We start from the raw sequence: 16,364 nt of genomic DNA, 5'->3' as shown, positions 1-16,364 counted from the left end.
AGGCCTGGCTCTTTTGCCAAGGCTTTTGAGGTGGGTTGAAAGGCTGGCATCTTTTAAGGGGAGGGGAGAGATTTGGGGTTTGCTATGTTTGCATAACCATGGCAGGTGACAAACAACAGACAGCGACTATCCAAACACACAGGCAACATTCAGACATCTTTCCCACTCCCTTCTGGATAAAAGAGATTCTAACCCATAGTTTAATCCGAGTTTCTGGGAAAGAACTTGACCCCAATTTGTTACAGGTCCACATTTGGAGACTGAATCAACTAATTCCTAAACTGGAAAGTCGTTGGTCTGTGCTTTGCTCAAGGAAGGAAGTAAAAAACAAAGCAAATGCAGACTCCTCATGAGCAAACTCTTTTTGCTTGCAGCACCAAAAGCCAGGTTTCCTCTACAATATTTGCATTCCAGAAATGTGGGCTTCTTATATTTGGACTGCTTGACTCCTTAAGGGTCCATTTGTTGTCATACTGCCATCTTCCCCCCCTCCCCGCTAGCCCCCATGTGGATAATTAAGGAAAATTCTATGGCTTGCAGAGTTCTAAATGGCATCCTGCCTGGACCACGTGAAACTTCTGGGCCCTATGGAGCTTTATTTCCTGGCATTAGCCCATTTAACATTATAAGCCTGCTGCAACAGACAAAAGCATTAACGGAGTTACTCATATATGGAAAGAAAAAGCCCTGTACAAATGGAGTTAATGCATAAAGTCTGGAAGGAAGAGTCAGCGCCAAATGATTGGAACGAGTCTTTAATCTCATCTATTTTTAAAAGCAAGATAATCTAGAAAGTAGTAATTATAGAAGCATCTCATTACTAGTTACAACCTCCAAGAGTCTGTCATGGATCGGGCTGAATGCAGGAAGATCGCCATCACCTGCTGTTATTAACATGGATCCCAAAAGCCAGTCAATGCCTCAGCATTAGGTGCCATAAAGATAATACCCTACAGCAGGGTCCTCCAGATGTTCGTGGACTACAATTCCCATAAGCCCCTGCCAGTGTTTGCTGGCAGGGGCTCATGGGAATTGTAGTCCATGAACATCTGGAGGACTACCTCTGCCCTACAGACTATTCTGTAGATCAGGGGTAGTCAACCTGTGGTCCTCCAAATGCAGGCAGGGGCTCATGGGAATTGTAGTCCATGGACATCTGGAGGACCACAGGTTGATTACCCCTGCTGTAGATAACTCCTGGCTGGTAAAACTCGAAAACAGACCTTGATGGAGCTCTCCAAAGCAACTCAATGCAACAAGCTTTTCCCAGATTTTTAAATATTTGAAAGCATTTTTATTTTTGAAAGACAAATATGAAGTAAATACACAAAGAAAAAAAAAAGAGGTTACCTAACATAATTAAATATATCATATATCAATAACCAAAATATGAAAGATTCAAATGAGTAGCCGTGTTGGTCTGAAGTAGCACAATAAATCAGAGTCCAGTAGCACCTTTAAGACCCACAAAGATTTATTTAAGGAGTGAGCTTTTGAGTCTGAGGAAGAGTGCTTGCACTCGAAAGCTCACACCTTGAATAAATCTTTGTCAATCCTAAAGGTGCTACTGGACTCTGATTTTATCAAAATATGAAAGACAGAGTATTTCTCTCCAATATCACCTTTGTTACACTTAAAAAGCTTTTGGGACGTTGTCTATAACATACAATGATAGTCACTTTACTTCTGATGGGTCAATTTATTTGTCATTTTATATTTCAGCTTTTCATAATGAGTCTGTTTTGCTACACATGGTTTCGCCTCTTCTGTATACTCGCTATTACTTTTAACAGGTAGCTAATATAACAAAAATACAGAAATATGAAATAAGTTGATGTGGCCCAAATGGGTTCCTACTACCCAAAAAAGGAATTGTAATTGAAAAATTACAGGTGTTCAGTCAGGTGTTACAGTCCATTGGTACAGGGAGCCAGCAATCACAGATAGATCCTCCTGATCTATGCAGCTGCACTGTTGTTTCCAAGAGGCAATGTGTATTTTCAGCATCAGTACATATGACCCATGTAGTAGGTACAGAGGCTGAATGAACATGCAAAATCCAAGTGTTGCATCCTTCAGCCAATATGACAAACATGCTTATTAGGAAGACAAGGGATAGGATGCATTTCTGATATGAATAGCTGGAGGAATCCCGATACAATCTACAAAGAGCTAGTCTACTGAAAACTTCCAGTTTGCTAACCTTGTATACAGACTGCAGTGAACACGTTTTCAATCATGTACAGCATGCACCCAATTTTTATTTGTACGCACACTGAGTACTTCTGACACATTTGATGTGTGTGCAACTGAATGCACAATTTAAATGCCCCATTAATAAAAGAAATGGTTGCCAGTTTTATTTGTTTATTTCTACAAATGAAAACACATGCAGAACATATACACATTTCTTGTAATGCGTACAAGACGAACCGACAGGAGTAATGAAAATGGCAAATTCAGTGTCAGACATGTTTAGGAAAGCAATGAACTATAATACAGCTATTATAATAATGCCTTTCATAGAAATAAATGGTACCCCTCTGTTTAGAATACCTGTACACTTGTGGTTGCTCTATCTAAACATAAATTTAGAAAACTGGAAAACACACATTTTCCCTATAAAGAAATGTCTCGAATGAGTGTTAGGTGGGCTGCAACCTCAACTCAACCACCTGACTCCCCTCCAGTTAGGCCTTCTGGTCCATCCTATAAGAGGGGTCACTTCCTGCTCTAGATAACTGGAGGGTCCCACCTCTGCCATGGTGCCTGCTAAGAGAGGTGAGGGGGTATGAACCCCCGTCAGCTGAGTTGTCGCCTTCATGGAGTCAGAAAGATGATAGCCTCTGCGACCTCAGCTGGGTCATGGAGCTGCATTTGCAGTTCAATGCAGATCATATTTCTGAGCATATTTCATGTCTACCACATAATCAGGTGCAGAATTTATCTTCTGAAAGTTAAGAATGTAAATTTCATTTGCTAGAACAGCCATCCAATTGTGAGAGTGTATTATTAAATATACAACTTAGCCCACATACAAATTAACATCTTTTGACTAGATGACCCTAGAGGTCCCTTCAACTATGATTCTATGATTCATTTTTTAAAAGAAAAATCAACACGTTCATGTGTCAGTCATTTGCAAAGATGAAGTATAATAGGGCCAGTATGGGGGGGAGATACATTCAACAGATAAAGAATACCCTGTAATGTGCTCTGATAGTTTTCCAAGCTTGGAAATCATTTAAAAATTTTCACAATGTATAATTGGTAAACAAATCTGTATCACTTGCAATGCAATCGATGCTATGCAAAGTTACTCCAGTTTAAGATCACTGAAGCTAAAAAACCTTTTGACTACAGTAACCCTATACGGGTTGCACCGATTGCTTAAATGTACAGTGTTTTACCTCCATGCTTAACATGTACAATCATCTTCCTTTTTATCTGGAACATTTTAATGCTGCCATTCCACCCAACACATGAACAAATGACACTAGAAGGAAGGCCAGTAACCTTTATTGGGGGTATACCAGACGAAACCAAAAGTCTCCATCTGCTTGCAAAAGACACCAATAGAAGGAGACAGATGAATCTCCATGGGGAGGGATTTCTTAATTTTCGGTGCAATGGCCAAGGAGGCCCTTTCTCAAGGCACCACCAATCTCCTCTCAGATTGTGAAGCCAAGAAAATCAGGAGCTCTGAAGATGGCCAGAGTGTACAGGGAGGTTCATATGGGTGGAGGTGATCCATAAGATATATTGATTTCAGGCCATACAAAGCTCTGAAGGTCAATATCAGCATCTTGAATTGAGCCCAAAAGGAAACTGGAAGCATGGTGCAAGACTGGAGTGACATGGTCCATGACAGTCAACACTCTGGCCAAAGCATTCTGTAACAATGTTAGTTTCAAGACAGTCTTCAAGGGCAGACCCACGTACACCACACTGCAGTAATCTAAACTCAATGTTACCAGGGAATGCACAGCAGTGTTAAGAACTTTTCTGCCCAGGCATGGATACAATTGACTTGCCAGACAAAGCTACCGGTGTCAACTGTTTATCCAACAGCAGGTCCAGCATGACCTTGACAGCAGCCCCAGACCAGGATGCCGGCCAGACCTGCAGGACTACCCACTCAGGTTCCTTCTCAGCCACTCTAGTACAGGTATAACATTCTGCTTGATATCCCCACCTTCACCTTCACTTGACAGCAGGCTTATAACATACAGTGAGCTACTACATGCTACACCCCATGCCTCATTTGTCTCATAGAATTATAGAGTTGGAAAGAACCTCCAAAATCATCTAGTCCAACCCCCTGCACAATGCAGGAACTCACACCTAGCTGCCCATCCATAGTGACCCCAATTTCATGCCCAAATGATCCCCTCAAAAAACATCTCCAGAATCCAGTCTGGCATGAAGGAAATTCACCTACCGTTCCACAATGGAAATCATCAATTCCCTGGGTATGCAAGAAAGCACACCAGTACTACCCTGTCTTCTCAGCCCTCTTACTCCCTGCTTCATCGTTCTGTGGACCTCTCCCATGCATTCTTAGGCAATTCGTGCATGAGTCTCCTCCTGACACTCTATAACAGGGGTAGTCAAACTGTGGCCCTCCAGATGTCCATGAACTACAATTCCCATTGTAACGCTGACAGGGGCCCATGGGAATTGGACATCTGGAGAGCCACAGTTTGACTACCCCTGCTCTATAACAAGCCTCATAAAATTAGGAGAATGTGTTAGTTGACCTGTTTCTGGTGAACTTTTTAAGACTAAGTAGAAAGCTAATGAAGGAAGGGATATCACTTAAGAACTCGTGGCATACTCACTCTCACCCTTTGGCCCACTCAAAACTATCCATTGTCCTCCCACATGATTAACTCTGCGAATGACAGCTAAATTTGAACACAGAGACAATTGGGCCCAGCGCTGCAAAGCTCTGAGTACTAGGTCTGAGGTTTCACAACAGAGGGAAAAGAATATTCTTATCACAGTTGAAGCAATGCTCCTTCCAGACTGTTGCTATAGTGATTGAGGGCCCACTATGGAAAGAAAGGAAATAAAAGATGCAGCATTACTGGAAAGGTGCGTTTTGGAGATTCGTGACAAAGTGACGAATGATTTACTGAAGATGAGATCCTCTTGATGGTGGTCGACTCGTGTGGATTTTTCTCTCAGGTAAGTGTTTGGCCGTGCGTATTACACAGAGCAGATCCACACAGTGTTCTGTGGGAAAGGAACACAGCAGATGCCAATGTGCAGGGGATGTTAACACAAGGTAACAGGAGTCTTGCTCCGTCAGGCCAATGGTTAATCTATGCCAGCATCCCGTTTCCTGTAGTGGCCAACCAGGTGTTGCAGAAGGCCCTCAAATGCAGCACCAAGGCTAACACCTATCTATTCAGCAGAGTTATATTCCTCACTCCTTCAGCAAAGAGCTCCAAACATTGTCATCTTGTCATCATTTTAACCACAGAACAAAAACAAGGGAATATGCTGGCTCTGGGTTACCTAGCAAGATTCATGCCAGAGCGGGAATCTGAACTCAGGTTGTCCTAGTCCAGCCCTACATAACACTTCTTCCCCTCAGCCCCGTTGTTCTCCACAGCAACCAGTGTTTAGACCACGGGTAGTCAAACTGCGGCCCTCCAGATGTCCATGGACTACAATTCCCAGGAGCCCCCTGCCAGCGTTTGCTGGCAGGGGGCTCCTGGGAATTGTAGTCCATGGACATCTGGAGGGCCGCAGTTTGACTACCCCTGGTTTAGACAAATACTACCCGGAAATATGGAGGTCCCATTCAGATACCCCCCATGAAAACATTCTCTTTTTAAAGCACACCAAAATAACAGTTATCACTACATTCTGTCATGGCGAGTTCCACAGGGAATTATGGGTTGCAGGAAGAAGTACTCTCTTTTGTCTCGTTAACACAAAATTATTCTTCAGCCAAAATGCAGGTTTCTTGAATTCTAAATACTCAGACAGTTAATACAGCAACCACAGGGAAAGATTGTCCTTTGGGCTGCATAGTCTACAAGCCTGCTATAATGCCCAGGTTGCAGCCCCCATGCACAAAATCTCTCATGGAGAGCCAGCCTGGTTGTAGTGGTTAGGAGTGCCAGCTTCTAATCTGGCGAGCCGGGTTTGATTCTCCACTCCCCCACATGCAACCAGCTGGGTGACCTTGGGCTCACCACAGGCACTGATAAAGCTGTTCTGACCAAGCAGTGATATCAGGGTTCTCTCAGCCTCACCCACCTCACAAAGTGTCTGTTGTGGGGAGAGGAAAGGGAAGGCAATTGTAAGCCGCTTTGAGCCTCCTTCGGGTAGAGAAAAGTGGCATATAAGAACCATATCTTCTTTTTCTTCTTCCCCTCATCCCAAGGGACACAGCATCCCTTCCACGTTTACAGACAATACAACCGAATGTAAGCCACTTGGAGACTCCTTCTGGAAGAGAAAAGCGGCATATAGAAACCAACTCTTCTTGGTTTCAGTGCAGGAGGTTGTTGTGGGAACTGATCCGTCTAGCAGTCTCTTTAATGATTACGGATTCAGTAAGAAGTATACCATTGATCACAGTGCGCTATACAGAAACGTTGGGATATGTCAGAAGGATGTGAAGCAGCGAATCAGGGACTTTACAGCCATGAAAACTCTAACCACTGCACCACACCGGCTGTGCAACATGCAGCAGCACAGCTCCCCCAGAAATTATTTCAGTTCTTATTATTCTAAAGGCCTGGGGCAGAAGAGAACATGCAACACGAGCTCAAGTTCAGCCTTCCTGCAGGACGCTTCAGCTAAGAATACTATTTAATTATGACCCACAGTTCACTGCAGTGTCATGGTCTTGGACGGTGAGTGCTTTCCACATTTAAAGAAAAAAAAAACAAATCAACAGAAACATTCAAGTCCTCATGGACAATCTAACAGACTAATTTATTACTTGCCTACCCCAAATATCTCTAGAGCAACTATCACTGGCAAGCTGGCTACAGAGGGTTTTTAAACACATAACCCTGGCTTTGAAAGCTGTTCGAATGGCATACAGTGAGCAGTGAGCTCGGAGAAGCAGGGACAGGATCCGATCAATCATGGCACGTAAGGTTGCAAAACAGGGGAAACAATGCTCTGCCGTCCTGCAAAATCACAAGCGGTACCTACAATCTCTAGAGCAGGGGTAGTCAAACCGCGGCCCTCCAGATGTCCACGGACTACAATTCCCATGAGCCCCTGCCAGCAAATGCTGGCAGGGGCTCATGGGAATTGTAGTCCGTGGACATCTGGTGGGCCGCGGTTTGACTACCCCTGCTCTACAACAAAGAAGGGGTGGGGAAGATCTCTCTTCTGCCCACCCTTTTAGGAAAGCCCAGTCTAAACCACTCTACAGCCACCGTAATTACTGTGTGCAAAGCTTTGGATAGCAATATTAAATTAGGATGCTCAAAGGATCCTCTAGCAGGGTTTTACAAGAGGCTTACAGCTAATCAATTTGCCATCCAGCTGTGCAAACATCTGTCTCTAGGGCTAATAAATTGGTCACTAAAGATTTATCTGAAAGATTAGTGGGGGTGGAAGGTGGGGGGGGGGGGTTGTTTGCAGATTTCACAGGACTGGCCAGAGCCTGCTGCACAAGAATACAGCCAACCATCAGAAAGAGCAAGATTTACTGTGGCATATAAGCTTAGAACCCGCCCTGCCTCACACACTCAGAGGTGACAAACAGTAAAGCCACAAATTACAAAAATGGACACATTTGAAGTCTGCACAGAAAATGTCCCAGTCCCTCTTGCAGGTCATGGGATTCTGGGCTCACTGCGTATAACTTTTCTTCGTCTGTATCTTTTCATGTGTGCCTTTATAAACGTACTTGCCAATGGAACACAGTTATTCATGTCTCTGATGAAGTGGGCCATGTAACCTAGGCAAGAAGATTGTGTAACAATTGTGCTTAAAAATCCATCCATCTGCCTTGATGGATGATTTCTGGTGCCAGTTGGACAGGACGGTTCGGCTATTCTCATGATGCTAGATCTGTCAGCAGCGTTTGACATGGTCGACCACAAGCTCTTAGCCAGGGGTAGTCAAACTGTGGCCCTCCAGATGTCCATGGCCTACAATTCCCAGGAGCCCTTGCCAGCATTCACCAGCGAATGCTGGCAAGGGCTCCTGGGAATTGTAGTCCATGGACATCTGGAGGGCCGCAGTTTGACTACCCCTGCTCTTAACCCACCACTTCGCCGGGACCAGGATTTGTGGAACAGCCCTACAGTAGATGTTCTCCTTCCTATGGGTCCAGACCCAGAAGTTTGCAGTGAGGGAAAAGTTATCACACCACATTCAACTCTCATGTGAGGTTCCACTGGGGGTGGTCCTCTCCCCCACACTTTTTAACATCTTTATGTGCCCTCTGGCACAGCTGGTCCAGAGTTTTGGGCTAGGATGTCATCAGTATGCAGATGACACCCAGCTCTATCTCCTCATGGACAGCTGCCTGCGCCCCCCCCCCCCCGGCCCACTGATATATTCTCCAAATGTTTGGAAGCCATAGCTAGATGGCTCAAGCAGAGTCACCTGAAACTCAACCCCTCCAAGACAGAGGTCTTGTTACTGGGAAGAAAGAGGGCAAGCCAGGAAGCACTTTTGCCCCATTTGGCTGGGGTCCAACTGAACATCTCACCCTATGCCAGGAACCTGGGTGTAATCCTTGATGCCTCTCTTTCTATGGTGGCACAGGTCACAAGAGTAGCCTGCCTGGCATTTTTCCACCTTCGCCAGCAAGGCTACTAGTGCCCTACTTGCCCTTGGAACACCTGGCCATGTTGATCCATGTGACAGTCACCTCCAGGACTGACTTCTGTAATTCACTCTACGAGGGCCAGCCCTTGTCTTTGACATGAAAATTGCAGCTGGTACAAAATGCAGCTGCTACGGTCCTCACAGGAACACCTTGGAAGGCCCGCATCCAGCCAGTGCTGAGGCAGCTGCATTGGTTGCCAGGTGCAGCCCAGATCAAGTTCCAGGCTCTGGTTTTAACCTTAAAGGCCCCTCACGGGCTAGGACTCACCTATCGCCTTATGCTCCCTGCAGGGCCTTGTGCTAGACAGGTACTAATTTGTTGGTAGTTCCTGGCTCACGGGGAGTTCACCTGGCCTCAACCAGGCCCAGGGCCTTTTCAGTTCTGGCCCCAACCTGGGGGAATGAGCCCCCAGAAGAGCTGAGGGCCCTGCAGGAACGTTTGCAGTTCCACAGGGCCTGTAAGATGGAACTCTTCTGTGAGACCACTGGTTGAAACCAGGGCATCTAGGGGCCCCTCCTCATCTAAGCACAGCTATAGCCTGCATTGAATGGCTAGCACCCCAGGACTTTTCCCTGAGACACTAGAGAGGGGAGGTGGAGCTTTTTTTTTTCCGCCACAGGATCATGGTTGAGTTTTTAATATTTTTAATCTATGTGGGGTTTTATTATTTTATGATATAACCCGCTGTGAGACGATACCCAACAGTGGTGAGGCAGCTTGCCAGGAGCAGGAGGAGACAAATCCAATAAAATAATAATAAGTAATAAATAAATAAAATAATAACATCCAACCATCATTGGATCCGCCGGACCTGGCCAGCTACCACCCCGTCTTGTATCTTGTGTTTCTGGGGAAGGTGGTTGAAAAGGCCACAGCAGACCAATTTTTAGCATACCTACATGAAGCTTGGGTTCTCGATTCTTATCAGTCTGGCTTCTGACCTGCCTATGGGGTAGAGACGGTGCTAGTTGCCCTAATGGATGATCTCTGGCTCTAGCTACAGGCAGGTTGGTGCTGCTCATGTTGTTAGACCACACAAAAGCATTCAGTTTGGTTGACCACGAGCTTCTGGCTCTTGCCTTGCTGGCACTGGAATTCTCCTTTCTCCAGGGCCGCGGACAGAGGGTCATTGTGGGAGACAGTCGTGCCACTTCTACAGGGCAGGGTATTTTGGGGGGATAGGAGGCAACAGAGCAGCGGATGCCTGCCCCAGCCTTGTTCTCAGCCCAGTGGAGTAGGCTGCTGGATTGTTTCTGGCGTTTGGGGGGGCGGTCGGGCAATGAAGCATGATGTCATATCCAGTGGGAGTGTTTGGGTGATGTCACTTCTGATGACACCTGACTTTCTGGGGCATGGTGTGGAGGTGTGGCCTGCTAACATCACTTGGGAGGTTTCTCAAAGCCTGAAGAATGTTTCAAGGGCTTCTCAACGGTAAAAAGGTCGAGACAGGCTACTCTATGCCCTGTTGTGGACCACCAAAGGAACTAGCTGGCCATTATGTGAGACACAATGCCGGACAAAAAGGCAACCCCGTCTGGTCCAGCAACGCTCTTCTTATAACTAGCCCAGGGTCACCTTGCTAGCTTTCACCACAGCATGAAGCTTCAAACACAAGTTGCCCAGGTACCAGACCAGCAGCCTAACCACTACACCCCATTAGCTCTAATTTAGATTTGTCTCGTATTGTAGATTATTATATCAAATACTACACCCTTCATGCATACAATGAAAATATTCCTGGGTAAGCCCGGGGAAACTAAGAGAAACTCTGCAGATTTCAACATGCCAAGTCAAAAAAGCTACAGGCCAGCATGAGCTTTTCTTGACATTCTTATTCATGCAACACTTTTTCAAGATGCATTTATATCATAAATGGATTCACGTTATCTATTTAGAGAATTGTTGTGCTACGTCTGCCAAGAACCCGTCCGAGGCAGCTTACAAAATAAAAACTATCAAAACAGTAAAAGTTACCAGTTAAAATCTAGCATCCGCTTCATTGTCATTGTCACCAAAGCTGACAGGAAAGTGGAGGGGTGTGTGTGGGAGTGTGGGGGGGGTTGTCTGGAAGAACACATTTATTCCTTCCATTTCACACCTCCTCCTTTGCCTGCTTACCTACAGACTGATTTTTCTTTATCAGAGAACCAGGCAAGCAACTATTTTTCTAGAATCTGGGTGCTGGAATACGGGGTTGAATCCCTTGGATATGGGGAGGAAGCTCTACACTATTTCAAAAACTGTGTTTTTCATCTTTTAGAAAGTGCTAATGCAATCGGAGTAAAAAGCCCAGAAAGAGAAAACGTGCAAACACGCTACGTTTAGGGGAGGCAGAATCTAAAAACCAGCTCCCTTGACAGAGAAGAGATCCAAAACAAAAACACAGTCTTTATTTCTTTGTTTTTCAAACTTGAGAAAAACAGGAAACCTGTTTTCCTCTTATAGTTCGGATGACATCTCAGCAGACCTAAAGGGAAAACTGGAATATCTGTATGGTCAGGTGATCAAGACCAGCATCCTTCATTGGCCCAAAAGATGTTTATGATAATAAAAGAATAGTTGTTCCTGCATTGGCAAGGGGCCGAACCTGTTTTAAATAACAGCTGAGGGAAAATGAATAGATACATTTGCTCAGAAGCAAGTGCCATTAAATTCAACAGGGCTCACTCCTAAATTAAATGTGCCCAGAATTACAGTCAAAGAGCCCATTTTGATCAGAAGTCTTCAAGTATAGATTGAGCATACATGGCTAACATATTAAATCGAGAAGGCATCTGGAGAGGGACTGATGCAGAACTCTTCATGGGGCAGAGTTTGGTGCTATTTAAGAGCCTATTTTTCACCCTCTGTCCAGCAGAACAGTCACCATACCCCAATAATGCTTCTTTCGCCTGAATCAACATAGCAAAGACTTTAGTACAAGCAGACACTATTTTGGCTCTTCCAAAGGCAATCAGGCTTTCCTCAGGTAACCAGACTGGAAAACTCTTGTAACTTGAAAGGGGGGGGGGAATAGATGATTAACATGGTGTGAACAGGCAGATTAGACAGTCCTTTGTGGCCATACTTGCAAATCTGAGAGCGCTTCCAATTCAAAGCATGCATGCACAGCTTGGTTTAGATTAGAAGGCCTCTAGCAGGGCACCCCTCTTGCAAACAGGCATGCACTTTAATCTCTAACAAATCGTGTTTTTTAAAACCCTCTGGTTAGTCTTCTATTGCCCGAGGCTCATATTATCTGCTGTTTCCCCGCATTGTGAAAAGGCACACACACACAGAGACACACACTTACTCGCGCCTTCGATTTTGTCCGAGCCTCTGCTCCAGATAATCTGCCTGGTTTCCAGCTTCACCTGGAACGTCTTCCTTTCCGGCCTCTGGGATTTCTTGGAGTAAAACAAAGTCATGACGGTGCCCACTTCGAGGCTCCTGCAGAGATGCACCCCTTCGGCTTCGCTTTGGAGGCAGGGTCCGTTGGTGAAAAGCGACGCCATGGCTCTCGCCTCCGTGTGCACCCCCTCCCCCTTTTCCCCAGCCAAGAAAACTTTGCAAACAAAAGGAGGAGGACTTCTTCTGCGCCGAGGCTTGGGGGGAAGGGGAGCAAAGGCTTTTTTTTTTTTTTTGCAAAAATTATGGGGAGAATTTTCAACTCCACATCCTTCCCGCCTTCCCTTCGTTCTGCACTCGGAGGCAGCAAACAATTTTCTCCCTATAATGTCCTCCAGAGAAAAAAAGGGGGATGGGAATGCCAAAATAAATCGCGGCTTATGCGCAAGGGCTCAGCGGGTAAAAAAGTCTGTCGCTCGGTGCTCTCCAGCCGTCAACTTCGCAGTCCCCCAAAGCAGCAGAAAATCGCCTCGGTCATGCACCATTTTTTATTGCTCCCCCGCCGCCGCCGCCTTCCTGAGCGGAGTCTAAAGCGAAACCAACCAGCCAAGCAAAAGGGATGGGGAAAGAGCCGGAGCCAGAAGAAGGAGGAGGCGAATCCCAGGCAGGAGTTTTCCCGGCGTCGTTGGATGCTCAAGGGCTCGGCGGCGATCCAGAGCGCGGGGCCGAAGCAGAGGCGCCTTCGCCCAGCCTCTCCGCCTCTCCTGTGCAGGCAGATCGCTCTCTCCGAATCGATCGGCCCGGCCGATAAAGATCTCCCGAGAGTTCAGCGGGGGGGGGGGGGGAGAATCCAGGAATCCGAGTCGATTTCAAGGCTCTCTTTTGTGTCCCTCTCGCAGCCAGCGGGGCGGGGGTGGCGGCGCAGGATTCGGATTCCACATGACAACATGTGCACGGGGGAAGGGAAGGAGGAGGAGGAGGAGGGGAGCTGGCGAGCGCTCTGGCCCCGAAGAGCGCGGGCAGGAGTGGAAATGCGGGCGCAGGAGCCCCGGCCTGCCGCTTCCCTCCCTCCGGCCTGCCTGCCGCTCTCTTAGCGCATCGCCTGCGGAGGGGGGCCGGCTCCGGCGCAGAGGAAAGGTGAAAAGAGCGCAGAGGCGCTCCCCCGCCTCGCATGAAGACAAAGCGGCGAGCGAGCGCCGGGGCGGCGGAGGGAAGAGGGCGGCTGGGCTCTTCTTAAAGAGACACGCCGGGCTCCGCGAGGCTGCGGCCCGGATACCCAGCGTGGCCTAAGGCGGGCGTCCGAGGCGTACGCCGGCGTCTTCCCCGCGCACAGAAAAGGACAAGGGGGGGATTGAGAAGCAGGCGGCCGGGCCAGTGCACTTCCTCGGGAGTAAGCGGGATTCAGCTCGATTCTGCTTTCCAGTTTGGGAAGCGGAGCTGCCGGCCTGGGCGCGTTGAGTCGGTGGGAAAGGCCGCGTTTGGGGGCCCGCGGAACAGAAGAAGAGATTGGTGCTAGGAAAGTTCCCTTGGAACCGTCTTTTTCTCAGCGTGCCCCCAGATGTTCCCAAGATATGGAGACATTAGGGTTGTATTGAGGCCAGATAAGGATTGGGAGACTCTGATTCGAATCCCCACTCTAAAAAAAACAAAACAAAAAAAATGGGGGGGGTGCAACTTGAACTATATAAACCCAACTGATAACAGGACCTCCAAAGGTTGAATGTATGTACTAATGTTAAAATTATTTAACTTTTATTGTGCACAATCTAAAAAATGTTAAGGATTAAAAACATATATACAGCCCATAGGCCATTGCAAAAGAGTGTGCTATACACCAGTGGTCCCCAACCTTTGTATCACCAGGGACCACTCAACGCCTTTTACTGAGGCCCGATGGGGGGGGTAGTTTACTCCTCTACTCTCAACCACTGCCCTAACGCTCTGATCGCTATGGTAATGTTTAAACATCCCTTCAAAATAAGATACAGACACACCACAACAATGAAGTGTGTTGTAAAGGGTTGGGGGGGTGAAGTAAAGGGTTGGGGGGGGAGAAGGCGTCCTTCGGGGCCCACCTCCAATTAGTTGAAGGACCTCATGTGGTCCGCAGCCCACAGGTTGGGGATCGCTACTATACACTATATAAATCCATAGACCGATGCACTTCAGCCCTTGTAGGGCCCTCTTCAAAGGTCTGGTTGTAACATACCAGTTCATTATGTATGAAATATGTATAAGGTAAAGGTATCCCCTGTGCAAGCACCAAGTCATGTCTGACCCTTGGGGTGATGTCCTCCAGCAGCAGCCACTAAAAGCTCCAAAGCAAGAGCTGTAAAGTATCAATGTCAATCAATGAATGAAGATATCTATCAACCATTAGCATTCTTCCAAAGGCTGCTAAAAATTTCAATGGTGTATTGGCTTATTAGTGCATGTATTGCAATGAGTGAAGTTTCATCAGAACAGTTTTTTTTTTCTCAGCGTGTCCCCAGATGTTCCCAAAAGCAGGATGTGGAGACATTAGGGTTGTATTGGTTAGAAGGCCAGATAAGGATTGGGGAGACTCAGGTTCAAATCCTCTTTCTGCAATAGAAGCTTACTCCGGTCACTCTCAGCGTAACTGACCTCCTGTGGTTGTTAGGCTAAAATGGGAGCCAGAGAGACCGCCTCCCTGCCTATACCCCCAGAAGAGCTCTATGCTCTGCCACTTCCAACTGGATGCAGATCCCCGGCCCTAAAGAGGCACATTGGACCTCAACAAGGGCCAAGGCCTTTTCAGTCCTGGCCCCCACCTGGTGGAATGAGCTCCCCAAAGAGATCAGGGCCCTGCTGGAACTTCCACAGTTCCGCAGGGCCTGCAGGAAGGAGCTCTTCCACCAGGCATTTGCTTGAGGCTGACTGACCCATAACATCTACAGGTCCCCCTCCCCCCAGACTGAGATTGAACCTACCAAGGGAGTGACAAAGTTATTGTTGAAATACTGTTCTAGTTCTAGTTGGTATGTTATTGTTGTTATATTGTTAGATTGATACTGATACTGTTCCGTGTAAATGTGCCAAAATGTTTTCTGTAAACCGCCCAGAGCTGTAGAAAAGGGTGGTATAAAAATCTAAATAAATAAATAAAATACTACCACCCTTAGTTTCTCTCCGTAGAAGAAGGCCGGGCTCAAAATGCACTGCATGGATGAATACAGAATATCTCACACAAGCCTTGTAAGTCACAGGAAAGTTGAATTGCACCTGTCAATCAGCCTCCTTTCATAGCCATCCATCAAGGCACAAACTTTAAGGCAGGGGTAGTCAAACTGCGGCCCTCCAGATGTCCATGGACTACAATTCCCAGGAGCCCCTGCCAGCATTCGCTGGCAGGGGCTCCTGGGAATTGTAGTCCATGGACATCTGGAGGGCCGCAGTTTGACTACCCCTGCAAGGTTTAAAACTGCCTGTTTTTCATATCTCGGCACTTCCATGCAAAAACATTGCAAACTGCCCTTTAGTTTTTCAACCATGCACACCAACAGTAGGGAAGCTGCAGAAAAGGTTTTTGAGGGGTATGGGGTTATTCTGCCATTTTATCCTCACAACACCTCTGCGAGGTAAGTTAGACCTGGTGTCCCGACATGGTGCCACTGAGCACCACTGCATCTGCAGACAACTTTTCTGCTGCCTACCAAGTGTTTTTAAGAAGGGGAGGGGGGACAGTTAGGTAGGATTTATACCCGGCAAGATTTTTTAATAGTCTGTGCACATTTTGTGTTATGTCGCTTTGGCAGCTGCTGCCACAGCACAAAGATCTACACTCCGATACACAGCTGAGCTGTGGCAATCGCTCTGGCTGGTTCTGCTTCCTGCAGCAGCCATTTCGTGGCAGATGTTTTGCTATTGTGCCCACCGTGCTGTCTCAGAATTCCAGACATGGCCACAAGCTCAAAAAGGTTGGGGACCCCCCGGACTAAACTAAAAGAAAGATTGGCTGGCCCAGTGGGTCTCAGACATGAACCCTTAAACCACATTTGCTCTCAATTCCCCGCTGCTGTTCCAGTCTCAGAGGCAGTGATGCATAGGGATTCCCAACCAAGGTTCCCTGTAAGAGCTCCTCAAGAGCTCCCTGGACTTTCCTCTATATCCTGCCTTAATGAACTTGGCCACAAGCTATTTCCGGCATTGCCATGAAAGCAGGGAACCAACTACTTCCATTGACCTGCCAGTTTAGCGT

The 16,364-nt window shown here is 46.9% G+C and overlaps 1 protein-coding gene across 2 annotated transcripts in view; it reads right to left on the bottom strand.

The window, feature by feature from the left end:
* Positions 1–13,504, bottom strand: part of PLCG1 (phospholipase C gamma 1) — a 101,456-nt gene extending 87,952 nt beyond the window's left edge. For both annotated transcript variants that reach the window (XM_077335428.1, XM_077335429.1), the window contains exon 1: positions 12,111–13,504. In XM_077335428.1, coding sequence (XP_077191543.1) covers positions 12,111–12,312 — 202 coding nt within the window. In that variant the 5' untranslated portion in view covers positions 12,313–13,504. The remainder of the gene's footprint in view (positions 1–12,110) is intronic.
* Between the last annotated feature and the right edge of the window lie 2,860 nt (positions 13,505–16,364).

This window comes from Paroedura picta, chromosome 4 (genome assembly GCF_049243985.1).
Source record: "Paroedura picta isolate Pp20150507F chromosome 4, Ppicta_v3.0, whole genome shotgun sequence".
Classification (NCBI taxonomy): domain Eukaryota; kingdom Metazoa; phylum Chordata; class Lepidosauria; order Squamata; family Gekkonidae; genus Paroedura; species Paroedura picta.
This window is presented reverse-complemented; position numbering and strand designations above follow the sequence as displayed.